At 39.8% G+C, this 26,870-nt stretch overlaps 2 protein-coding genes across 3 annotated transcripts; both read left to right on the forward strand.

Moving 5' to 3' along the window:
* Positions 1 to 866: 866 nt before the first annotated feature.
* LOC117473375 (cilia- and flagella-associated protein 251) lies at positions 867 to 6,732 on the forward strand. Of its 2 annotated transcripts, none has more exons than XM_034118943.1 (6): positions 867 to 1,493; positions 1,528 to 2,068; positions 5,077 to 5,177; positions 5,272 to 5,343; positions 5,433 to 5,487; positions 5,575 to 5,615. In XM_034118943.1, exons 1-6 carry the CDS (start codon positions 1,182 to 1,184, stop codon positions 5,613 to 5,615), a joined length of 1,122 nt encoding a protein of 373 aa, XP_033974834.1. In that variant the 5' UTR covers positions 867 to 1,181. The 2 variants fall into 2 exon arrangements, with proteins under 2 accessions (XP_033974834.1, XP_033974833.1); XM_034118942.1 differs by adding an exon at positions 5,696 to 6,732 and having other exon boundaries at positions 871 to 2,068; positions 5,575 to 5,611.
* A 2,251-nt stretch (positions 6,733 to 8,983) lies between these two features.
* LOC117473376 (carbonic anhydrase 4-like) lies at positions 8,984 to 26,454 on the forward strand. Its single transcript, XM_034118944.1, has 17 exons — positions 8,984 to 9,159; positions 9,635 to 9,689; positions 13,735 to 13,767; positions 13,840 to 14,016; positions 14,147 to 14,298; positions 14,409 to 14,498; positions 15,149 to 15,215; positions 15,730 to 15,893; positions 18,056 to 18,158; positions 18,241 to 18,270; positions 18,358 to 18,534; positions 19,021 to 19,166; positions 19,257 to 19,346; positions 19,930 to 19,980; positions 20,085 to 20,148; positions 20,232 to 20,395; positions 25,819 to 26,454. Exons 2-17 carry the CDS (start codon positions 9,635 to 9,637, stop codon positions 25,981 to 25,983), a joined length of 1,728 nt encoding a protein of 575 aa, XP_033974835.1. The 5' UTR covers positions 8,984 to 9,159; the 3' UTR covers positions 25,984 to 26,454.
* Positions 26,455 to 26,870: the final 416 nt, after the last annotated feature.

Here is a 26,870-nt window from a genome sequence, read left to right on the forward strand (position 1 = left end):
TATCGACTCGCTGATGAGACTGTGTCTGATAGGTGTTTAACCCCATAAGCCAACATAAAAGGGACTATTACTTACTAATATTACAATCATTTGTGTTTAGACCATAGTTTAAAATAATCTATTTCTGCAATGGAGCTTTGTGCAAATGCAGTCCTGAGTTTCAGCCAGGTTTATTTATAGATTCAATTAAAGAAAGGGAGTGTATGAGTGCTCCTGATTACACCTCCCACCGCTTTAATAGGTAGAGAATAATCAGGGAAAGTCAAAGCTGTTGGAGCGTGTAAATAACATTTGTTGCCTGCATGCGTCTAATTTGTTCAAGATTCAAGGTTTTATTGTGATGTGCACATTAGCTACAGTGTATATATGGCAATGATAAACTTAAGTCCCAGGCTCATCCAGCAGTGCAACATGAATATATATAGGACATAACACAGATAAAATAGTGCAAGAGAATGTTTTGAGATGTGCAAGTAAATACAAATAAAATAGAACTGTAGTATCTTATGGTATATTTTATTAATGTATTCTTTATTGGACTGCTTTTGTTCTGGGGGATTTACAGACAGACTGAAAGTACATTTCAACAACTGAAAAAAATAAATATATATATACTCAAAGTTAAATAAATAACAGTCATATACAAGTGTGTACATATACATGTAAATAAAGATTCTCTCCTGAATACCTGTAGCACTTGAAATGAAGACCTAATCCTTATCCACTTCAATAGGATTATTTAATATTGGTAAAGGATCTTCTCCTTCCCTCTCATTTTCATATGTTCTTTTACCCCTTACCCCCCTGCCTTCTGCGGTACAACCCCCCCTGTCTCCCATAAGCACACACCCACCTCTCTAATACACTGGGTTAAGGGCATCAGGAGCATTCTTCCCACCCATGTGCCCCTGTCACTCATGCACATATGCTACTCCACCACACACCCATTTGTGTTTCCACTGTGTTCCAGGCACAAGGCTGGCACTCTGCTCTGTTGGTCTGTTGAGCTGAACCATATCCTCGCACCACCTGCAACTCTCTCACCTTTCCTGTGGATTTAATATTTTTTAAGTGTTAAAAACTCATTGATTTGTTTACATTTTGTTGGAGGAAACAGAGTCAGGAGACTTGTGGATTTTTTTGTTCAGAAGAAGCTCCAAACTTTTTGAGTTTTTTCCAAAATGGCTCCTGTGAAAGGCTGGATGGTGGGGCTCCTGCTGATCCTCCTCTGCCCGTCTCAGACCCCTCTCTCTGGGGGGGTGAGTGCCCATGAGGTGGGGGAGGCAGGGGAAGGCCTCTACGCCAGATATGTGGAGGCGGTGGTAGCTGAAGAGGGAGAAACTGCTGAGGGTGATGATGGCGCGGGTGATGAAGAGGAACATCTAACGGAGGACGGCGATGAGGAGGAGGAGGAGGAGGAGGAAGAGGAGGAAGAGGAGGAGGAGGAGGAGGAAGAGGAGGAGGAGGAAGAGGAAGAGGCCGAGGAGGAAGAGGCAGAGGAGGAAGAGGGTGGCAGCTGAGGAAGAGGAAGATGAGGAGGAGGAAGAGGAGACTGCTGTTGAGGTGGAGGAGGCAGAGGAGGAGGAAGAGGAGGAAGAGGAGGAAGAGGAGGAGGAGGCAGAGGAGGAGGAAGAGGAGGAAGAGGAGACTGCTGAGGAGGCAGAGGAAGAGGAGGAGGAGGAGGAGGAAGAGGAGGAAGAGGAAGAAGAGATCGCAGAGGAGGCTGCTGATGAGGAGGACGATGACGAAGAGGAGACTGCTGAAGATGAAGCAGAGGAGGAAGAACAGGCTGCTGAGGAGGAGGACGATGATGATGAGGATGATGATGAGGAGGAGGAGGAGGAGGATGTGGAGGCCGCAGCTGAAGATGACGACGAAGAGGATGCAGCAGAGGAGGAGGAGGAGGAGGAGGAGGAGGAGGAGGAGGCCGCAGCTGAAGAGGCAGAGGAAGCCAGCGATGATGATGATGAAGATGATGATGAGGAGGAGTTGGCTGAGGAAGAGGAGGCTGATGAGGATGAGGAGGATGATGAGGAATACGCTGCAACTGAAGTAGAGGAAGATGACGGTATTCCCCATTTTATTTTTTAATACATTTTATAATATATTCATAGATTATCAAAATACCACTAAACGTGTGTATATAGAATATAAAGTATAACACTTCAGAGGTGGAGGAAGTACTTAGATAAGTAGCAACATTACAGTGTAACAATAGTCCATCCTTCACAGTACAGTACTTAAAGGGGACCTATCATGCAAAATGCACTTTTGTACGTCTTTTATACATGAATATGTGTCCCCGGTGTTCCAGGGAACTCACCAAGTGTCAGAAAACACAACCCTCTCTATTTTCCTCCATACCCAAATCTCTAAAAAAGGGGCTGCAACGGATCTGATAAAAACTGATCCAGATTTGAACACTGTCCTGACGTCAGGACAGTGGCGCTACGGCTATTGGGCCAACTCTCCACCTATCAGGGGAATGTGGGGTTGGGCCACGGCCGGCCATTGCCGCTCGAAAGCGCTGGAGACGCTGTAGTACATATGCCAGGCCTGTAAGTGGCGCTGTAGTCTGCCACAAAAGCAGAAGACTTCCCGCGCATATAGTAACCATGGTTACCCTTCTGTTTATTCTCCGCTGTGGCTTTTTTTCTCCCTCTCCGAGGCAAGCGTTTGCTCCCGCTGCTTTAATTCAATGCAATCCCTCCCCGTCGAGGCAAGCACTGTAATTCTCTCCGGTTAGTCCACCAGCAGATGACAAACACCCACCTCTCCGCCTCTTCCAAGGAACGAGGGGACCGTGCGGCAGAGTTTCAGTTTCAGTTTCTTTTGCCGGTCAAGATGTCCGTTAAAGTTTAAATCTTCCGGACAAAATTAGAAAAGTGCCGGTCAAAGGTCTTCTTTGTTATTTAATGAGCTTTAAAACAAATGAATAACGACTCTATATAATAAAACACGGAGGACGGAGATCTTTTTTTCTCCCCCTCTTGACTTGATCAGAGCACGGCTTCCCTCTCCTGCAGAGGGGCGTGGTCTCCCAGAATCAGCCCCGTAGACAGCAAACAGCACATAGAGCGAAATGAGGCATGGCTAAAATGCATGATCTGTTTGGTATTTTGAAAACAGAAATGTATAAATATACCTTATATAGGTATGGCCCTACAATATATCATTTAAATATAGCATGATAGGTCCACTTTAAGTAAATGTACTTCCTGGACCCTTTAATGCCTCCTAACTCCACAGTGCCTTTGACATTGTTAGTCTTTCTGCAGTCACCGTAGGAACGCTGTCACATAACGGCCCTAAAATAGACTCGCTTATCGGTGAAGTAGCTGGTACCCAGCAGGGTCCAAACCTTTCATGCCTTTTGTTGAACCACTGTGTCTATTTTAAGATGCAAAAATAATTACTGGTGTAGTGCGTACGTTTAAAAAAACTAAGAAAAAGGACAGTCTCAAGATCTTTCGGTGTTCATGCTTTAATATTTACTACGCAACAACAAAATATGTATTCCCAACTCCAACCTGCATCAGCATTACTAATCAGTAATGGGAACAATTTTCCTTACTTGAGTTATAAGTACTTTGTCATTTCATGATCATTTTTCTAAATGAATCAATTTACAATTTGGCCTTAAAAATGTCATAAAATAGTAAAACGTGTATTTAATTCAAGGTGATGTATAATTGTTGTTATTCTTTTGTCAGTCCAATACCAAAGACAATCAGTTAACATAATATGAAACAGAGAAAAGCAGGACATCGTATCTTAAAGGCTGAAAGATGACAAACTTTCTGCCATTTTTAAAAGAAAAATATTTGTAAAGATGAATCCATTATCAAAAAAAGTTGTTGACATTTTTCTGTCGATTGACTAAAGCATTTGGGTATTAATAGATAGCAGCTTTACAAAATGCTCTTAAACAAAAGACTTATCCTCATGAATGAGCTTTTATAATGATTCAATATCATCTGTATGGAAACAAGACATATCCACAACCTGATGCTCATGATCGCTAAACGATACTTGAAGTTTTTTTGTTTGTTTTTCGTTCAGAAACACATAACATAAACACCAATCTTGATGCAGGTCCCCTACATATGGTACATAATGAGCTGTGACCAAGATACACAAATACACACCAAGCAGGATTTAGCAATGTAAGAAGAGTCTGCAGCCATGCTAGCAGTTCTGTGCGTCTACTCCAGCCAAATGCAAATGTGCTGTCAGCGTTAATACTTGCATGCTCATGTTTAGAACATATGGTGTTTGTAATGTACGCGGTGTCAGTTGAGCGCCCAAGCATGCTATTATTAACCAAAGAGCACTCCACACAAATCAGCATACTGCCAAGGCCCATAGGAATGCCACTAGTTTTGTAGGTACTTGGTCATAAATCAAAGTGTTGGACTAACTTAAATATTAACCTCATGATGATTCAACAGTACAAGATAAGTCAAGAGATCAAAGTTTTTACAGTTTCTTCTCTAGGATCACACATTTATTTTTCTAAATCTCAAATTGCAACCTCATGGTGGTGCTGGATGAAAACTAAAGGGATCACCAAAGTCGGTAGAATTCATCCTCTGGGGATAATGAATACCTGAATGAACTCTCTCTGTAATGCAAGCTACTTATGCAGTCTTTATTAGATTTATCTCCTGGATTACCTTAGTGTTTGACCTATCACAAACAAGTTTCTTATCAATTTCAATGGGAAAGTTTGGGGTAGATTCAGGGGTCAAACATACGAAGGAGGCCGATACTAGTGTTGTGTGTGAAACAAAAAACAACCCTGACTTGTTTAAACTTGGAAAGTTAACTACCACACATAGCTAACATATGTAACATGCTTATATTAACCAACAATAATGGGTTTCTAAACACAACCACATGTTTTAAACTGATCCAAATGTCATAGAGACCTTGAAACGATATTGGCAGTGCAGTGTTGTTCTATGGGAAAGGGTTGACTTATTGGCCGAGATACACACAGCAAAAGCCTATTCAATATTAAGCTAATATGTATTGGCCCAGCTAATTTGTTGTGACTCTGTTAACTCTATGCAGATGAAGTCATTGACGCAACAAATGAAACGATTGAGGAGCCCGCCACCGTCCTGCTGCAGTACCGCTCCGGCTCTCTGTGCAGTGTGTGCACCATCTGTGAGGTAAGAGACTTCAATGGATCTTATGACGAAATAACTTCTAGAGAAATAGTAACAGATAATAACTGTACGTTGTGTGTCTTCCTTCCTCTTTCAGCACTGCGCTACAGACTGTGAAAAATGCCCGTGTGAAGATGACGATGAGTCGGATCACTGTGAGCAGTGCCAAGTAAGTCTTCACTGTGCAGTGTGCAAAACACTCTCAATAACACACATTAAAGGCAACAATTGGGATCAACTTCATTTTTTTTGTTCCAGGATTGCTCATCTTGCTACATCTGCCCCTTACTGTGCAACACAATCTGCTCACCAGGTAAACACTGAGAAATACTCATATTATGCTTGTATAGTTCAATCTTTAAGCAACTTCTTAAATGTTGCATGTGTTGGATTGTTTCAGGTGGCCTTGTTGATGAGCTTACTGGGACTCTCTTTCAGTAAGACTTCACACAACACATTTACATGTATTGTGCATATACTATGTATATTGAGTTTACTCATGCTATGATCTTGTTTTGCAGGAGCGTTCCTCTCTACTCTGAGCAACCTGCAGGCTGCTCCCTCTAACGCCACCTTGTGGTAAAGTGAAGTACTGCGCCCAGGACTAGAGCTGTCCGGCTGTGCAAACCTCTCCAGCAACATGAGAGCTGACAGAAAAACAGAAACACATTAAGGTTTTAACTCTTGTTTAGATTTTTAAATTAACTAGTCATTTGGGCTGCAAATAAGAGTCTTTTTTCCTTTTATTTATTTAATGAATTGCCTAATGTAATAATTAATTGCTAAGGCTATTATATCATTTGTTGAGAATCTTATTTTGTAGGAACCTTTTTGTAAAACAGTTTTAGTTGAGCAACAATGTGAATACGTTTATTTTAGTGGATGACATCTGTATGAATGCTCCAGAAAGATGACAACTTTGAAAGATGAGTCCATTTATTGTTACAGTATAATTTCATATACGTGTTGATACAAAAACATTTAATTCAATTTAACCAATTCTTATGTGATAATTAATGTCTCTTAACTGTTCAATTTGGTTCCGACATTTACACCACAAGCACAGTTCATATTACATTTAGCTGTTTTTGCTATGTTTACTTTTGTTTTTTTATTTCACATTGGTTATTTATAGTTTTTTTTTTTTTTTAGCATATACTCATGACTATTCAAACTGCAGTTAGTGCCTAATTGAAACAATGTTAATAAGGCCTCACAGTTTTAATTCACAACTGTGCATAAATTAAAGTTTTTCCACCTAACTTATGGGAGTAAATTGGGTTTAGAAGACGACTTTTGGTCGATAGTTTGAATAGATTTTATTATAGTATACTCTATAGAAGTAAAAGGCAAAATCGATGACTGTTTCCTAAATAAATTACTTCTATTCACCCTTTAACCTTTTCATCCTTCTTTTAAAAATAATCTGACAGGCATGGTCTTTGTTATGTTATATTCGTAGAGGGATTTCCACACATGTTCACACACACACACACGAGATGTATGATCACCACAACATGGTAGAAAATAATAAAGAAGAATTGCTCAGCCAATCCCACGCTGATGAGTGAATGAGCTCCAGCTGCTGCTCAGGTGAAGTTAAGTGAAAAGTGAGTGGGCTCTTCAAATCAGCCATGAGCCATGTGTCAAGGGAAAACAAAGTTGAGTGTATCGTTGAATCAACATAGACCGAGTCAGGGCTTTGTGTCCGGTAAGTATGAACCTGTTGATAACTAAATATTGAAGAACGTTCATCTTTTTTTAAGGCTGTGATGCCTCTCATTATTAACATGACCTGTTGAAATAGTTGAAATGAATAACCTACCACCAAAGGGGGTTTCTCTCCCACACACGATTCAATAAAGTCAGACTGAAGCACTCCTTTGTGCATCAGTCAATCCTCACCGTAAATACAGAGCTGAATCCCAGATCAAATGCACGCTGAAGGCTCTTTGAGCAGCTTTTCTCTCACTGATTGTGCTGTTATGTTAAATGTTTGTTGTTTGTGTTTCATGTATTTGTGTCTGGATATTTGTCTGTTGATGTTGGACATGGAGCTGCTGTGACGCAAGTCAAATTTCAGACCTGATCTGACAAATAAAGTAGTATCGTATCGTATCGTATCGTATCGTATCGTATCGTATCGTATCGTATCGTATCGTATCGTATCGTATCGTATCGTATCGTATCGTATCGTATCGTATCGTATCGTATCGTATCGTACTCCCCCCGCTGCCCGAAACGCCTCCATTGGACCCCTTTCCTTAACATAATGACATCACTAACACCCACACTTCTATTGGCTAGCACTCCAACCCTTTTTATGTGTAAGGCTAAAGGGCGGGACATTTCTAAGCTGTTGACTAATCACAACAGTATGAGAACAATTAAGAGCTTAATGAACATTAAAGCAGACAGTGAGACATGTCACAATAAAGGCACAAAATACAAAAATGAACCTGAAAATGTGCGTAATAGGGCCTCTAAATCGAAGGAGATCTCTGACTTTATTGACTTGATTTTGACTTTTCTTCGCATAGAATATCTCTTGTGAGTCTGCCCCTTCATTTATTGATTTATAAACTCATCTCCAATCATACTTTCGTACCCATGTGTCAATTCATCGACATTTTGTCTGACAACTTGTCGTTGCTGTTTTGGAAAAGGCAGGGTGTGTTTTCTTTTTAGAGAAGTATAAATACACGTAGGGCTCTGCGTAATGAGGTGTGAGGAGTGGATGTGAAAGAAACCTGTTGCGTAGGTTCATTTAAAGAGAGGTGTGTGTGTGTGTGTGTGTGTGTGTGTGTGTGTGGGCATAAACACAGGAATAATTACAATAAACATTACCAGGTAAAAAGACACCTTGGTTTCATGGTTTGGAAAACAATGGTTGTCTTAAGTGTCAATGTTTCGTGCTCAGCGTGCATCTGTCAATAAAAGCTACTGTGTAGTCAATACAAATTTAATATGAAGTGTTTGATAATTTTGGAGATGCATTCACTTTCTGGCAGAGAGTAAGATAAGAACTTTTTATTTGAATCTACATTGGAATTTCATTAACCTGTTCCTTTCAATCAATCACACAATGCACTTATTGTTCATAGCTTTTATTAGCTTCTCTTTTGATGATAGATAATTGCACTAAACACATCCAAACATGAACTTAACCAAACATGTGGTAATGTCATTCCTGGCGTGGTTTGTCGGATTACAAAATTGTGGTTATACATTTGGCCGTGGCCCAGCACAGTACAGCATCACATTACTGCGGTTTAAAGTGAACATTCCTACAATTGTTTGTGTAGGCCTAAAGTCTGTCTTAATCCAACATATACAGAGGGCTTATTTTACTTAAGGTGTGAGTTTCAGGACAACATAATAATTAAAAGCTTATAGTCTGCTGTGTCCTTTGCATAGTAAAGTGGCATGTTTATCCTTTATCTGGCTTCTGTACGTTAATATTTTATTGTTGCTTGCCGCCTCTATTTAAGGGATTAGAAATCAAAACGGTTCCTTTAACAGGAATCAAATGGATTATTTGAAGTTCATGCTGCATTACAGGGTCCAAGGTTATGATAATGAATTTACTGATTAAAAGTTATGCTTTGAATTAAACTAGGCCTTTGTTTTGTTGCCTAGATTAAGGTTGAATTAGCGTCAACTTTATATTATTACCATTGTGGTGCAGGAGCAGGGTCATTCAGGTTTAACCTTGCTGAGTACATCCCCCGCATTAACCACCTCATGGTACACCTGTATTGTGAGTGCAGTGTCCTTAAAACAAACCTGTACTCATGTTACGTGTCTCCCCTATACTGGTTTAGTGTTACGCAGCCCTCCCATTGCATTGTCTGCAACTCCTATAGGACGCTCTCATCTTCTCCTCACTGAAGAGCTTGTTTGGAAAAGGACACACGTTTTTATTGTGACCCCTCAATCGAACTATCTGATTTAATCCTTGGGGACTTCAGGCTTGGACAGCAAGGTTAGAGGATTTGTCAAATTTTAAACTATTACATTTTCAGCATGAATTCAGGATTTATTCTTTGATTCCACATTATATAAAAAGATGACGTTTCCAGTTGGCATCACAAACTCTTGATGCCTGCCTTTGGGATGCAGTGGGAACACTTGAGTTTATACCGTGTCTTAGTTCATTTAAATTGGATTTAATGGGACTCTTTGAGTAGGACTTGCTTCAACACATTCAACATGCTTTCAGTAATGTATGTTGTATGTTGATGTTTCAATTTCCAGCTGCTGCAAAAACGCAGAATTTATATATTTTGATACATTTAGCATACGGTAGGGCTTCATCATAGCTAGACATCACTGAGGTTAGTACAGACATAGATTTGTCTCAAAACATGTTTACTTCATGCAGTTAATAGACATTGTGAAATGGCTATAAAACCCATGCCGACCTTGTGGTTGATAACCAGTTACCTTTCCTCCTGAAGATGCATCTGTCCGCCCTTCTGCTGTGCCTGAGTTTGGGGGCTTTGGTAAAATGTGGTGAGTAAAAAGCTTACATTTCTACTAAATGTAAATATTTCTGTTTAAGAGCTTTGTCCATTTGTACTTCATGTGGTATCATCTTTAATTTGTGAGGATTATAGGGCAGGATGCAATTTAATTTAGATGTGAAGGGTCTAAGCGGAGAGTTGGAAGCATATGTTCAGCAACCTAACATGCATCCAAGGTTGTGAAAAAAAGAGCATTATCTTAAGCTGTCTATCATACTGCATGACCTACGCAAGTTGTCTTGGCCATGGTTTTTAGACAGTGTTGGGAAAACGTGGATCCTTCCGATCCGGAATCTCCATGTATTTTATTTAAAAAAAAATGGTTACCCTTTTTTTCTTGTTGGACTTAAAATGTATAGTAACTGTAAAATATACATTTATGCCTTCAGATGGAGAAGTTAAGATTCTCATTAAAAGGATCTCTGAAATCCTTCCGTACTACCTGGGACCCACTATTAGGCCTTATCAAGGAACTCCCTATCACTTCTGACGCTGAGTCGCAGGTAGCTCTCTGAAAGGGAATAAATTAAATAAAAGTGACCATTCATATTACTGCTCTTCCGCCATGATCCTTTGTCTTTTGCCCTAGACTACTCATCTATATTTCCTTTTCGCTCTTAATGAAACCCTTTTTCCTCACCAAGACGACAATGTTTACTATTATTTTCTTCCCTTACACCAGCAGACTGTTTTCGCTCTCGACTTTATTTATTATTTTTATTTTATTTATTTATTTTTTATTTTTTTTATTTTGTAGTAGTATTATTATTTATGTTTTACTTATTATTGTATCTGACTTATTCAGTTATTTTACTATTTGGGGCCATCCATACCTGTGGGTATTTAAAAAAAACAAAAAAAAAAGACTGTAAACAAGGACTCTACGAACCCTGAAGTGAATGCAATTTCAAGGAGGTCCTTTGTAATGATCCCCATTGTAATTGTAACATCTGTACTGTTTAGTATTACTGCTCTCACTTCTTGTCATTTGCTGGATTATGACTTGTTTGCAATAAAAAGATTTGTAAAAAAAAAATATATATACATTTACCCTCTGAAGCGTTAAGTGTAAATAAGCATAAAATAGCATAAAAGGATGCATGAAGGTCTGGAGTTGGGAATTATTATTATTATTATGATCATTAAGTATAATTACGTAATGATTATTTAAAAGTTTTCTGAACCTGCTCTTTTGATTGATTTATTGATTTTGATTGATTTTAAAGGGCAAGCATACATCCAGAAGTATTACATGTTTAGAAGAGGGCTATTTACGGTGGCCCTGAAGTGCAAGACACCACAGCATTTCAGAAAACACAACAGCATTCAACAAGACACCACAGCATTTCAGAAAACGCCTCAGCATTTCAGAAAACGCCTCAGCATTTCAGAAAACGCCTCAGCATTTCAGCCTCAGCATTTCAGAAAACGCCTCAGCATTTCAGAAAACGCCTCAGCATTTCAGAAAACGCCTCAGCATTTCAGAAAACGCCGCAGCATTTCACAAAACACAACAGCATTTCACAAAACACAAAACACCCCTTCAACATCCACCCACCCCTCCAACAGCCTCTTCAGCCTCCTGCCTTCAGGAAGAAGGTTCCTCAGCCTCAGCTCGCGCACCTCCAGGCTGGGCAACAGCTTCCTCCACCAGGCGGTCAGGATGCTGAACTCTCTCTCCCCCCCTCTATCCTATGGGAGATACCAACTACAACAAAATGAACATATTTGACCGTGATTTAAAGGTGGGGTAGGTAAGTTTGAGAAACCGGCTCGAGATACACTTTTTGTTATATTCCATGGAATGCTCTTAACATCCCGATAGCAATGAATATCTTAAGTGCTTTGACAAAAAATCCATTAAAAAATGTCATCTGTGGAAGCCGTAATACTGTAAAAAGCACGACCAATCATTTTAGCCGGCCCGGCTAAAATAACTGGATGGCCTACCTGCCTGTCAGCCTTCCATCTGTGCACAAACTTATCTCGTGCCCTCATTGGTCATGTGCGCGTTCGTGTGTGTTGGAGGAGGGGCTCTATAAGGAAGTGGCAGATTTTCTCCGGTTGTGTATTTTCAAATTCTAGCGATCTCGAGCCGGTTTCTCAAACTTACCTACCCCACCTTTAATTGTAATACACCTTTCAAAGTGATGCCGAAGTAACAACATACTGATACCGGTTAGTAAAAACCATGAATTAATGCTTTGACAAGTCTGCAGACAAGACGGCAGGCGAAAAGCTTTTAAAATGCGTGTTTTCTGAATGGAATCGGATCCATCCGGCTAAGGCCTAGGCTCCACGGGAACGAAAACGGGTTGAATCCGCATATTTCTCTTGCGTATAGCCCTTTAAGCTAGACGACGCCGTAACGGAAACGTAGAAACAGACCCTGCAAACGACAACGGGTCCAAAGGTGGATAGATCTGGGAACGGAGCGCTCTGGGGGGTCCAACGGGGCCGTGTGGTAGCCTATACGGTCATCCGTTTCGGATAATGACGACGCAATAGCCCCGCCTCTCCCCACCTCTGCTGCTCACCCCCGCAAAAGTACACTGCACACTGAATTCAGAGTATTTATCTTTATCTTGATATGGACATAAACGCGAGTGAAGTCTAATCTGACAGGACGGAGACGCGCAGCTCCTCCCGCTGTGATGCAGCGGGAGGAAAACACACACTTCAAGTCAGATCATCACCCTTAGCTATTTTAATTACCTCTCAAACTACCTAAACTAGTTATAAATATGTTCATTTTTACTGTCGAGTCATCATTACTGGATCAGCTGCTGCATGAGACAGACACTGACGCTGTCAGAAGAGAGGAAAAAGAGACAGCCTCCGTGTATTTTATTATTATATATCATTATATCGTCGTTATTCATTTGTTTTAAAGCTCAATAAATAACAAAGAAGACCTTTGACCGGCACTTTTATAATTTTGTCCGGAAGATTTAAACTTTAACACACGTTGACCGGCGAAAAACTCTGCCCGGATCCCTCGGCCCCCACCAAGGAGAATAAACAGAAGTGCAGCCATGACAACCATTCTTCTTCGCTGCTTTTGTGGAGGAAGTTGCTGCTTTTGTGGTGGAAGTTACAGCTCCACGTACAGGCTCGGCATATGTACTGCAGCTTTTCCAGCGGTTGGATGTAAACGGAGCTGTCTCGTGGAGCTTGACACAATCCGGTGTATATTGCGTGTGGGCGGAAGCTTTTTTGCGTTTGCGTTACTCCGATGCGTTTTGCCGTATGCGTTCCCGTGGAGCCGGGGCCTAAGCTAACCTGTAGCTGCTCCGTCCACACTCACAACAACGTCATACAGACATAAATAAAGCAGGGACTGTATTCGCCATGACATAGACAGTCTGTGGTTTGTACATGTTTAACTTTTGTCCAGTTTCTGAACAGATATGAGGAGCTGTGAGCTCTGAGTGTTAACAGCTAACGGCTGAGGTTGTGGGACATATTGCGCTGTCGGGTGCTGACCAATCACGAAGCGTCATTTTTTGACTGGCAGCAAAAACAACCAATCACAGCAGGGCTTCTCTGGCTGGCTCTGTCCAATCACAAACAAGAAGTGTTCTCCCTAAAGGAATACCCTTTCCGTCCAATGTGAAATGCTGTGGTGTTTTCTGAAATGCTGTTGTGTTTTGTGAAATGCTGTAGTGTTTTCGGATATGCTGTTGTGTTTTCTGAAATGCTGTAGTGTTTTCTGAAATGCTGTGGCGTTTTCTGAAATGCTGTAGTGTTTTCTGAAATGCTGTGGCGTTTTCTGAAATGCTGTGGTGTTTTCTGAAATGCTGTAGTGTTTTCTGAAATGCTGTGGTGTCTTGCACTTCAGGGCCACCGTAGCTATTCATTAAAAATAATGGTCCAAAAATAATGTGTAATTGCATAGTTTGAAGCCACCACTGTGTTCAGGTCCAAGTTACAATATAACTCGGCAATGTTTGATTACAAAATGCTTACAAAGCCTTTTCTGTCAGCTCGCTTCTACAGTTTTCGCAGTAGCCTACATATTATTTCTGTTTCAGCTACTGGAAGCGAATGGTGCTATACCCACTGCGGTGAGTACGAAAAATGTCTCTCCTATTGATTTACTATTAGTTTGTGATATTAAGACCGCCTCTAACTTTCAGATGACACCCCGTCCACATGGGAAAACCTCCATGGGGCTTCCTGTGGAGGAAAAAGGCAGTCTCCGATAGATATAGACACCAACAATGTTCATGCGGACCCCCACCTGCTTAACTTTAACTTTGTCAACTTCTCTTCTAACCATGTCATCAAGTCCATAATAAACAATGGACACACAGGTACACAAACTGAGACTGAAGGGCTTTTCTATACTACACTCAGTGTTTGGGACAGAGGTCTGGAATTTTTACATGATCTTTAAAATGTGCGAAACTTCAGTATATGCATTAACACATCCTTTATCTTTAGTGAAATTGAATTTGGACGACGGTAAAGTTGAGGTGAGTGGAGGTGGACTAAATGATACATATTCAACAATTCAGCTTCACTTTCACTGGGGCGACACAGAATATCACCCAGGTTCAGAGCACAAGATTGACGGACACAGATATCCGATGGAGGTACAGTATTGTTCGGCATTCACCATAGAAAACATGCATCTTCTTGTTTTTTAAACTGCGCGCACTTTGAGACTTTTCTTTTGACTTTACACCCTTCTAATCTTTTGCAGATGCACATAGTCAGTATGAAGAAAGGTCTAACTGTGCAGCAGGCCACGGAGAAATCAGAGGGAATTGCAGCGATGGCGTTTTTCATAAAGGTATGTCCTACACGCAGGGCCGTCACTGGCCAATTTGGGGCCCCAAGCGACAGATGATAATTGCTAACTATTGAAATCACATTATGCTTTAAAAACGCCACAAAAATGTTAAACTTTTATTGCAGGATTTCAGGTTGCTCATTTCCAATTGCACAAAGCAGAAACCTCTTGGTCTAAACTAGTGAAGCCACATTTGAAGTGCGTTAAACCCGCATTCTTTCCAATGGCCAGCAGAGGGCAACTCAGATTGTAGTCAGAAGTCAGATTGTATAAAAGTCTACGAGAAAATACCAAAATTACCCTAAAATGTTGATAAAACTGATTAAGATTACACTTCACGGACAGGGCTACCTTGGAAATACCAGGGCGCTTCCACGGCATTTTCCGGTTTTTCCGTGTTTTCGTCAGAGATCTTTTACCATTGAAAATGTATTGCAGTACTTTGGTCACCTAAAATTGTCTTGTTCATTCTTCGGTTATACTCAACTTCTTTTAGGCAGTCAATGGGTTGTGCTATGGGAACTTGGACCTTTTTTTCATGTTCAATTCATGCATCAACTCTTAACACTGACAACCCCTATAGGCCAGATAACTAGACTACAAAAAAGAGCTAACATTTCATGTGTAATAATGATGTCCTCCACCTAAAGGCAACAGAAGATGGAGATGTGTCGCCAACATGGAGTAACCTCACATCCTACCTGACAAATGTCATAGGTAGGTATTCTTCCCTTGTGTTGTTATCGCAAGTGAGAATATTGTGGTTTCTCTACATCCCTGGCATGGTCTGAATGTATAAACCTTGGCATAGACAGGTGACATTTCAAGGTTCGTGCTTTTTTTTAACAACCATTCAAATAATTGTCACCCCTGCTTGAAATATTTTAAGGAAGAAATCCTGCAAATGAAAGTTTCACAACTATCTTTAATGTCATCTTTTGTATTGTATTGATACAAAAATAAATAATCATGCTTTAGTGTTGTACTTGAACTGGTTGGTGTTGCCCTTGAACTGTACTTTACAATTGTAAGGTCAAGTTAGAGTTGTTTTTAAAACCATTTAGTAAAACTGGTTGGAGAAGTTAATCGGAGACAGAAATTCTTTGTTGTTACATCGTCAGATAATGCAATTTTTTTTAATAAATATCATTTTATGGCACCACACCAAGGACGCTGTTGGAGCATTTAAATCCACATGACAGCCTTTTTTGTTTCTAACATCTTTCCCCAGACACCGAGGTTAATATGGAACACGACATCTCTATCGATGACCTGATTAAAGATGTGGACCTCACAAAGTTCTACCGGTACATGGGCTCGCTGACCACCCCAAACTGCAGCGAAGCGGTCGTGTGGACAGTCTTTCACGAGCCAATCATCATCCACAAAAGTCTGGTGAGTTGGCCATGTTTAGTCAACACATGCCCCTGTCAGCAGAGAGAGGGACGTAAGGGCCTATTATGTACTTCCAGTGTTACAGAAGCCAACAAATGTTGTCATTGCCACGTTCATAACTTGTTTATACTGCCCCCAAGTGGACGAAAATGGCTACTGTAGCTTTAACCTCAACTACCCTTCTTGGTGCACCCATAGTTAGAAAAAACTCAGCAAAAGGGTTATCTGGGATACCCCTATTGTAGATCAAACATGATAAAGTGCCTTCTAAGGTGCCCTTTAAGACAGCCTGTGTTTGGCGATGCACTGAATGGACACTTTACAAAGATGCTGCTGTGTAAAATAGATGAACCTGGAAAATCAGTTGGAGAGAAAAAGCATTAAATCCTTTGTGGGTTTTCCTTGTGTCTCCATCTGACATTTAACTAGTGTTTGTCAAAAAAGAACAACCATGTATTTAATTTATATAGCACATTAAGTGTGGACAATATCTTGTAGAGAGCACTTTAGTAAGTAAATAGTACGGGGAGAAATACATGAACTGTATCCTGGAAGAAAAATGTTGTACATGAATGTCTATTACAGCCTAAATCTGAAAGGCCCATTAAGAGTTAGCTCCTACTTTGATCTGCTTTACCAGTGAACGTAAGTGCCAGTGGAGGAGAGCGATAAACAGAAGTAATACAATGTCAAAAGTGGGTGTGGAAGATGTCAGCAGGTTCCTTGCTGCCTCATTGTTTCTACCCTGGTAAAACGTCAGCTGTCTTCTGAGTTGTGTAAGAAATCCTGGATGGGAAGGGTTTCATTTGTGTTCTGGATACGAACAACATTTAATTAAAAAAAAAAGTGACCTATTGCAAGTGGAGTCACATGCAACCTGTTACATCATTGACCACCCATATATGTGGGGAAACGTCACCAGACTGCATGGTGCCGGGACATACAGGTGCATGCGAGAGTCCTGTTTTGATAATCATGCGAGATAATCAGGTTTGTTTTATCGGTTTCTGTCTAAGTAAATAGCTGTGCAGACTGCGTGACAGAAACAGATTGTTGAGTCACATGTTCAGAATGAGACACAATCTTTATTTTCATTAGATCTACCTGACAGGCCCTCTGCAGATAGACAGGTGCACATGTCACTTTGTCAGGTGGCACAGCAGGTGCGTGACTCTTTGACATAATAATAATAATCTCAAAGATCGCGTGAAGTGCAACCATTTTTTTTAACAACAAATCAGATTTATTTCCTTCATAAAAGTATTCATTTTAACACTGTTTACTGCCTTATAATGTAAAGTTGTAGTATAAAATGTAACAACATGTATATTTATGAAGTGGAACTAAATAGCCTTCAAGTGCAAAAAATGTCCATCCTTTTACGTACATTATAAATCAGGTTTTGAAACGCTCTATAGATATAACGTTGAATTACTTTAATCATAATTGATCTATGTTCTTTTTTTGGATGCAGCATTATGTTCTAAGTATAATGTATCATCTTCTGTTTACAGGTGAAAGGGAGAACTATTGAATAGTTGTATGAAACCTTTTGTGGGGCGGAGCACTTGCCTCGTATATCACCTAAAGGGAAATGACTTAAGTCTGCGGCATCCAGGGTTGAACACATGTTTAACAATGACACCATTGTGGGGTGTGGATTTAAAAGGATATGATCTTGCATAATCTGCTCTTCATCTCTGCTTGAGGCGAGCGGCTCGGGCACTTTAGCCTCGAGTTTCTGACAAACTGTTGGTGGAGAAACTGAATTGGGTAATGAAGGCACCAGGTTTTGATAAGACAGAATATGACATACTTTGCTTCATCACTGTTTTATGAGTATCAAATTAGTTTAATTTTAAACCATCTTATTTGAATGAGGAACAAACAAGTAAAATCACAGGATTAGTGCAAGTTGGCGTGAGAAGAAACCGCCGAATACCAGTGTCATCAAAGACAAGGCCGTCATGACCACATCCAGAGGGAGTGTTTACACCCTCAGGTTGTCTTTGCAATTATTTACGACACCTTTTGAATTAGCTGGAGGGTAAAGAGAATTCCACAATATTATGTTTCACCTGACCATCATTGGTATGGGGCTGGTCTGCTGACTCACGCTCCATGCAGTCTCTTTATTTATGTTTGTTTTGTGCTGTTCTTAGATTGAGAAGTTCCCCAAAAATGCAGGGTTCAGAAACGTTTATCGACCTACCCAAGCTCTTAACGGACGGCAGGTGTTGGCTTCCCCTGCAACTCCTTTACCCAGTGAGTGGTAAAATGAACCACATATAAGACCCATAATATCTAAGACTGACATATTCAACATGACTGTTCTTCTATTCTTCAGGTCATCCATGGTGCTATCATGATCACTGTGGTATGTAGGGGCAAATGTAAAAATGTGATGAGTGGACAGCTTTAAAGTGATAATGCTGTTACATAACTTTCTCCTCTCGAATTCCAGAGTACACGCAGTCTGAGTGGAGCCGCCTGCCCAATGCCTACTGCGCCGGGGAAAGCCAGTCACCCATCAACATTGCGAAAAGCAGCGCCGTGAAGGAGGAGAAACTCGGTGCTTTCCACTTTGAAAAGTTTGACGACAAACATGTCATTGAGAAAATCATTAACACAGGCCACACAGGTTTGTTCATCCTTATTATTGGCTGTTTCTGTGGACATTTATGGAATCTAGACCCAAAAGAAGGACTTAACTTTATTAAGCTCGGGCTAAATCTGTTTGCATATAAATCAGCCTTTTATTATATTTATTTTAATCATCCCGAAGCGTATCTAAAGCTTTAGTTACCTCTATCTCATGAGGGTTATAGCTGCAACCATTAATACATGTGTTTATCAAAATACTTAATCCGCAACAATTTAGATTACTGGTTAATGGTTTAAGATAAATATAGATAATAATAGGGCAACTTTAAGGTGCTATTTTTTACCATTTCACTACACCTAACAAATCAAGTCCCTTGCCTGTTATTGAAATAATTTCATTAGTTGACAAAATAGTGTCAAGAATACAAAAAATTCCAAAAATTGTTAATTTAAATAGTAAAAACACATTTAAGTCTGTGAAAACATGTAACACTTTCTACCTGTGTTCTCATTTGACTCCCAGTGAAGTGCGTATTGAAGGAGGGTGTGGAGGTCTCAGGTGGAGGTTTGGGACACGTCTTCTCCACCCTTCAGTTGCACTTCCATTGGGGCACGCATGACTCTGAAGGCTCTGAGCACACAGTGGATTCAAAGAGATACCCAATGGAGGTCAGGCTTTTAAACGTTATTGCATTGAAGTGTGTTCTTATAGATTGAGCTTTTGCCTGTTTTCTATTGATGAATTGTGTCTTTATCCAGATGCACATAGTGAACAAGAGGAAAGATTTAACTCTCGAAAAGGCACTACAAACTACTGATGGTCTGGCTGTGCTTGGATTCTTTATTGAGGTAACTTAAGCGCATTACACTTCTTATGTCCAAATCCATACTGTACAAACTCTGAATCTGCCTGTGTTTTCATAATGGAAAAGTTACAAAACTATACTCAAAGTCATGCATACTATTCATACAAAAGAAAAACAGTTATCTTCTGACGCCATTTATAGACACCCTCCAGCAATGTGATGCACTACGGAAATGTGGGCAAAAAATATGGTGGTGAGAAATATTTGAAAAAGATAAGAATCCTTTAGAAAACAAAAGAGAGCTCAAGGATGCCGTGCTAATTGAGCTGTCAATCAAAAGTTATTTCACTAACTGAAACATACCAGCATCTCATACAAGAATGTCACTATCTCTACCTGCTCGCATTTAAAGCGTATACCTGCACAGATGTCATGATCCCTATACAATTACAAAAGAAACCCTTATTTGTGTCAATATGAACGGCAAAATAAATCTTTGTGTTGTCAGTTCCACCGTTGGTTCCCAGTTCATGTTATCGTTGGGAGTAATGCTTTATTTTCTCTTGTGTCTACATTTGACATTGAGAAAAGCCAGTTACACAACAGACTAACCTGCTTGTTTCCAGGCCACAAGCGCAAAGGAAAGAAGCCGCCGCAGCAGTTCAGAACAAGGCGCGGTAAGAGAGGGAAGCTTTCAGCAGATTATGCTACTGTGGTCCAATTAGCTACTCCTGATGAAATGTTCCTTATGTATTCACCATGTTTTTCTCTGCACACACAGTCCTCATCTGATATGGACGCCTGGAAAAAACTCACCAGCTACCTTTCAGCTATTAAAAACATCAGTGAGTGCGCACCTGTTTTGTTGGCATACATTACGTAAAATACAAGTGGCACTACATCTTGGGCATTTTGGTTTTCAATGCAGGTTCAGAAGTTAACGTCACCGAAGAGATCTCCATTGACGACTTGCTTGGCAGCGTGAACAGAGAGTCATACTATCGCTACAACGGCTCCTTGACCACGCCTTCCTGTAACCAAGCTGTGGTCTGGACCGTGTTTAAAGAGTCCATCAAGGTGGACGAAAACCTGGTACGTGCTACTCGCCATCAGCTGAATATAAAGGGTATATGCAGTGGTGTAAAGTAACTAAGTACATTCACTCAAGTACTGTACTTAAGTACAATTTTGAGGTACTTTACTTGAGTGTTTCCATTTTATGCTACTTTGCACTTTTACCCCACTACAATTCAGAGGTAAATCTTGTACTTTTACATTTATTTAGCACTCTTAGTTACTACATATTTGGAATAATGATGTGAAATATAACCAACACTTAAATCAGACTTTAGTTACACCTGGAGTAAATTCACAAGCTACGCTGCACAAAGTGATTAAAACTAGCTGCATCTTTACCAGCTTTGATAACACTTGCATCAATATCTATAATCAAAACATATCATATATAATATTATAAAATGGACCAATCTGCATTATGACTACTTTTACTTTTGGTACATTAAGTATATTTTGATGCTGATACTTTTTCACTTTTAGTTGAGTAACCCTTTGAATGCAGGACTTGTACTTGTAACAGAGTATTCCTACACTCTTGTACTTGTACTTTTACTTAAGTACAAGTTCTGACTACTTCTCCCACCGCTGGGCATATGTGGTGTAATATAACTTTGCATAAAAACATAATAGCAATAATCCATGAAACAGTACTCAACCATAATTCTTATCCCCAGAACTAAAAATGAATCTTAAGATTGATATATAGTCCGTTTTTATGTATCAACAGGGTTTCTAACACCATTAACATTTAGCAGAAGTATAAAATGAGATTCAAATCGTTTCTGTAATGGCAACGTCACAAGAAAAGAATGACTAATGTTCTTCGGGGACGTAGATAATAATGAAATGCATTGTTGTGAGGGTTATCTGATGTGACAAAACAAAGAAACTTAAATCAGAAGGTTGTGAGTTCGAGTCATTTCCTGCTTGTGTCGCAGACTTTTGGTGTTCAGTTTGGTGTTTAGATTTTGATTAAGGTCACATAAGAACATTCAATTCCGCTCCTGCAAAGACCTCGTGTTTTTATATTCAACATGTGAGGTTATGCATAACAGGGAGGGATTCTGACACTCTTTACCCAAACAGTTCTGAACGCCATCACTCAAAGGCCAGTCAGTGTTTGATTTAAAATCCAATGGTGTGAAATCAAAGCTACAACAATATCACATATTAGTATTCTTTGTCCAGTACCACTCAAAAGTTTGGACACACCTTCTCATTCAATGGTTTTTGTTTATATAAAGTTGTTATACTGACAATACTGAAGACATCACAACTATAAAATAACACATATGGAATTATCGAGTAAACAAAAAAAGTGTTAAACAATCCAGAATAGGATTTTTATTTTAGACTCTTCAAAGTAGCCCCCTTTTGCCTTAATGACAGCTTTGCACACTCTTGGCTTCTCTCAGTCAGCTTCATGAGGTCGACACCTGGAATAGTTTACAATTAACACGTGTGCCTTGTCAAGAGTCCATTTGTGGAATTACTTGCCTTCATTATGTGTCTCAGACCATCAGTTGTGTTGTGCAGAGGTTAGTGCACAGTGGATAGCCCTATTTGACTACTGTTGTAATCCATATTATGGCAAGAACCACTCAACTCAGTAAAGAGAAACGACCATCATCACGTTAAGAAATGAAGGTCAGTCGATCCGGAACATTTCAAGAACTTTGAATGTATCCTCAAGTGCAGTCGCAAAAACCATCAAACGCTATGATGAAACTGGCTCTCATGAGGACCGCCCCGGGAAAGGAAGACCAACAGTTACCTCTGCTGCAGAGGATAAAAGAGTTACCAGCCTCAGAAACCTCAAATTAAAGCACCTCAGATTAGAGCCCACATCAATGATCACAGAGCTCAAATAGCAATCTCAACATCCACTGTTCAGAGGAGACTGCGTGAATCAGGCCTTCATGGTCCAATTCCTGCAAAGAGGCCACTACTGAGGATGAACAACAAGAAGAAGAGAATTGTTTGGGCCAAGAAACACAAGGATTGGACATTAGACAGTGGAAATCTGTACTTTGGTCTGATGAGTCCAAATGTATTTATGAGACGCAGAGAGGGTGAGCGAATTGACTTGCACTATTTTTTCTGTTTTATTGTGTTGCACTGTTGGAGGAGCCTGTGACCTAAGATTTGCATCGTCATAACTACACTGTAGCTATGTACGTATGACCAATAAAAGCCTTGAACCTTGAATGGTTTCTGCATGAGTGGTTCCCACCGTGAAGCCTGGAGGAGGAAGTGTGATGGTGTGGGGGAGCTTTGCTGGTGACACTGTTGGTGATTTATTCAAAATTCAAGGCACACTTTACCAGCATGGCTACCACAGCATGCCATCCCATCTAGTTTGCGCCTACTGGGACAATCATTTGTTTTTCAACAAGACAATGACCTCAGACAGACATCCAGGCTATTTGACTAAGTGCTGCGTCAGAGGACCTGGCCTCCTCAATCACCCAACCTGAACCCAATTGAGATGGTTCTGGATCAGTTGGACTGCAGAGTGAATGAAAAGCAGCCAACAAGTGCTCAGCTCCTCTGGGAAGTCCTTCAAGACGGTTGGAAAACCGTTCCAGGTGACGACCTTATGAAGCTGACTGAGAGAAGCCAAGAGTGTGCAAAGCTGTCATCAAGGCAAAAGGGGGCTACTTTGAAGAATCTAAAATATAAATCATATTCTGGATTGTTTAACCTCTTAAGCACGGCGGCCCCCCATTGGACCCCTCCCACCGTTTTTTTTTTCGAAATAATGTCTCGGGGCTTCTTAACATTTATGAAACTATTAATGTGTAGCACCAGATTAACGGGAAGAATATCAGCTAACTGAAGATATGAACCATTTTTGCCAAAACAAAACACAAGTCTCATAAGAAGCGTCTAAATGACCCCTGAGCGAAAACATTCTAACGCACTGCGGCACACAATTCAAGATAAAGATACCCTTATTACTTATCGTAGCTGCACATACAATATAGCCTATTAAAGCTGAGACTCCACTGATTATTTAGGTATAGTATCATCACTGAGCGATCCAAACTCGCGACAGGGGAAGCAAACACAGACATCCCAACACGTACCTTTACGGAGCTTTTACGGGAGATCGTCTCACCGTAGCTGTCAATTAGGTCAAAAGACGTGTTCAATGGCATTAAAACGAAAAAGAAAATGCTACAACTGTTGATCCATAGGTTGATAATGTACCTGTGCCTTTGAAGAAATTATTTATAATCCATAATTCCATTTTTTATGTAAAAATCAGAGCGGAAAAGTTAGCTGCTAATGGTAGCCACCGTCACTCTCACTCCTTATTTGTTAACGTTTTGGTGTGTATATAACTTTCCCTCGATTCCATTGGCTCTAGCGGTTATAAAGAGATTTCATTCATCAAAATCGAGCAAGGGGGGCCAGAGATAGGTCAAATGACCCCAGAAGTGGGTTTTTTGGCTAAATCTCTCTAAAAAGGTCAAATGTCACTTGTTTTGCATCAATCTTGATACAGGGTACTTATTATATGTTGTACTTTGGATTTCTAAAGCTTTTAGTCTACTAACCCATCATCCAAGGGTAGTTTTCACTATAAGTAAAAAATAATTTTTGGACGGACACTATAATTTACAGTTTTTTTACTATGTAAAATCTGAATTTTCTTTAAAATAAAAAAACATCTATATTGATTCTGACTTTTCTACATCCAACTCGCACTCATCATTACTTTGAGAATAAAGATTATTAATGTAACCCTTTTAGAAGGGAAGATATGGTCATTTGTTCTGGGAATGTCATTTTCGAGCCTGAGACCTGAAAAACAGGCTCAGGGCTTAAGAGGTTAACACTTTTTTGTTTACTAGATAATTCCATATGTGTTCTGTTATAGTTTTGATGTCTTCAGTATTAATCTACAATGTAGAAAATAATAAAAAATAAATAAAAACCTTCGAATGAGAAGGTGTGTCTAAACTTTTGACTGGTACTGTATATCCTCGAGAAAGTTTCCCCTTCTTTGACTGAAATGGCAGTTATCAGTTCAATCAACTGCTGTCTGCTCTTGACACAGGTCTTGAAGAGTTCAACATGCTACAGGATGTCTTTAAAAAATGCAGTTCAACACAAATATTCCGTTTTACCTGCCTGAAATATTGCTTTGCAGGTTCATACAGTAGGTTATAAGTCAAGTTTATTTATATAGCACATTTAAAACAACCTCAGTTGAACGAAGTGCTTTCCAGTTTTTTAATTCAGTAACAACTGTCTTTGATAAAGTAGGTGATCCTCCGCAATCCTCAAGCAATTGCGACCTGTTTTTGATATCTACGTATATGTATCTAAGAGAAAACTAATTCATTTCTTCCACATCTTTGGTTCTGTTTATACTTTTTTAAATCTTCTTTTGAGTAACGTTTGACACTTCTTTTAAGAAACAAAAAAAAACTGTCAGAGAGAAATAGCACAAATACTCCATGTGTGAGTACTCTGACTCTGACTGGGAATGGCCTCAGAGACTTTTTAAAGTGAATTATTATGATGGGCGTTTTCTCTTATCTGTCAATCCTGTGGAGACGCATATGAGAACAGGTTATGCTGCTTAACTAGTGAAGGGAGGTTACATGTATAAAAAGTGACCTGTGAACATCAATGGTCTTTCTTAAGGCAAGTTTATTTATAAAGCACATTCAAGAACAAGGCAATTCAAAGTGCTCTACAAAAACATTTGAAGAATTGTCAGGTTTCATATTTGTATTTTGTGCCTCTACTGTGACATGTCTCCATGCTTCAATGTTCAAAAAGCTCTTTATTTTTCTCATACTGGCTGTGCTGCAGCACCTCTTTTCACCCTCTGTCTGAAACCAGAGCCCAGGCTGCTCTGATTGGTTAGCTGGCCGGCTCTGTGATTGGTCAACTGCATCAAGATGTCACGCCCCCTTAGCCTAACACGTACAATGTGTTGGAGCGTTAGCCAGTAGAAGCGCACGTGTAACATAATGACGTCAACATGTTACTTTAGTAAACAAAGGAGTCCAATGGAGGCGTTTCAGACAGTGTGTGTGGGAGAGAAACATACACAAAAATCTATATAACACACTACAGGTAACGCATCCTACACACGGTTCCGTTGCGAGCTTCAACGGAGACTTCCCATTCACTTTGAATGGGGTGACGTCACGCTTTGGCTTTGCCGAACTGAATTGTGGTTCCGTTGCTTCGCTTTGCCTCCGTTGCTCGCGGTGAAAGTTGAGAAAAGTTCAACTTTTTTCAAGCGTCGACGGAAGCGCCAGCCAATCAACCCTTTTGAAAAATGTTGCTTTAATAGCCAACTTTAGTATTTTCTTTGACAGATGGGAAGCCAGTGTAAAGTCTTAAAACTGAAGTGATGTGATCCACCTTTACAGTAGCTAAACCAAAGCTAACACTTTCCTTTCCCTCACCAGATGACGATGTTTCCGACTGAGACAGGATATCACAACGTGTTTCGGAGTGCGCAGGGTCTTCACAGCAGGACCGTCTACACCACAGCAGCCGCAGCCAGAGCCCCTGTCTCCATCTCACTGCTGCTCGCGTGTCTCTGCGCCTTTCACTTTAAATTACATTTCTAATAAGTTTTAGTATTGGAACTTCTGTAGAGCCAAATATTGTATTGATTATCAGTCCCTTCAGATTGTCCTTTCAATAATTGTTAGCCAAACACCTCAAATAGTGTTCAATCAGTGATTTGTATACCTTAACAGTGCAATTATATCATCTTTTAATCAAGAATACACAAAATAAGCCTCTCTAGATAAGTACATGACCTGGGTAGCACTTGATTTAATCATCACCATATGTTTTGTCAAAACATGACCTCATTTATAAAACGCAATAATAATTCAGCCTTGGGTAGTAATCGAAGACTTTTGTTGATTATCCTAAACAACTTGTATAACCTCACAGAATATTCATAAAGATAAAAATCATTATTATATTATATTAGTGTGAGTTTGTTTTGTTGCTTTGATCAGTTATGAATGAACTGTATTATTAACTTAAGAAGAATTAATGTCAAGCAATAAAAATGAATCAATTAGCAATGCTGAGCTTGAAATCCTTTCTTGAATTGTTTCACTTACTGTTATGCAGATTTATGTCACACAGGATAAGAGTAAATACAGTATCTCATGTGAATTAAGCTACCCACATAATGTGGTGTTGCACAGTGCATTAGCAAATACAATATATTTGTAAATGTAATTATTTTTAGGTGATAGTGAAGATTTGAAACAGTATATTTGTCAAAGGTTAAGACTTTTAATCAATGCAAGCTGATCAAGAGCACGGCACCTTGTGAATTGATTTCAAGGGATCAAAAAAAGATTTGCTGACCATATTTTGTACTTTGAATCTTAAAGTTATTAGCTGGCTATATTGGAGTAAAAAATAATAACATTTGCTTTTGTAGTGTAGTGGTGTAGAAGTATAAAGCAGAAGGATATGGAAATAGAAAATA

Source organism: Trematomus bernacchii, unplaced genomic scaffold, assembly GCF_902827165.1.
Source record: "Trematomus bernacchii unplaced genomic scaffold, fTreBer1.1, whole genome shotgun sequence".
In the NCBI taxonomy this organism is placed as follows: domain Eukaryota; kingdom Metazoa; phylum Chordata; class Actinopteri; order Perciformes; family Nototheniidae; genus Trematomus; species Trematomus bernacchii.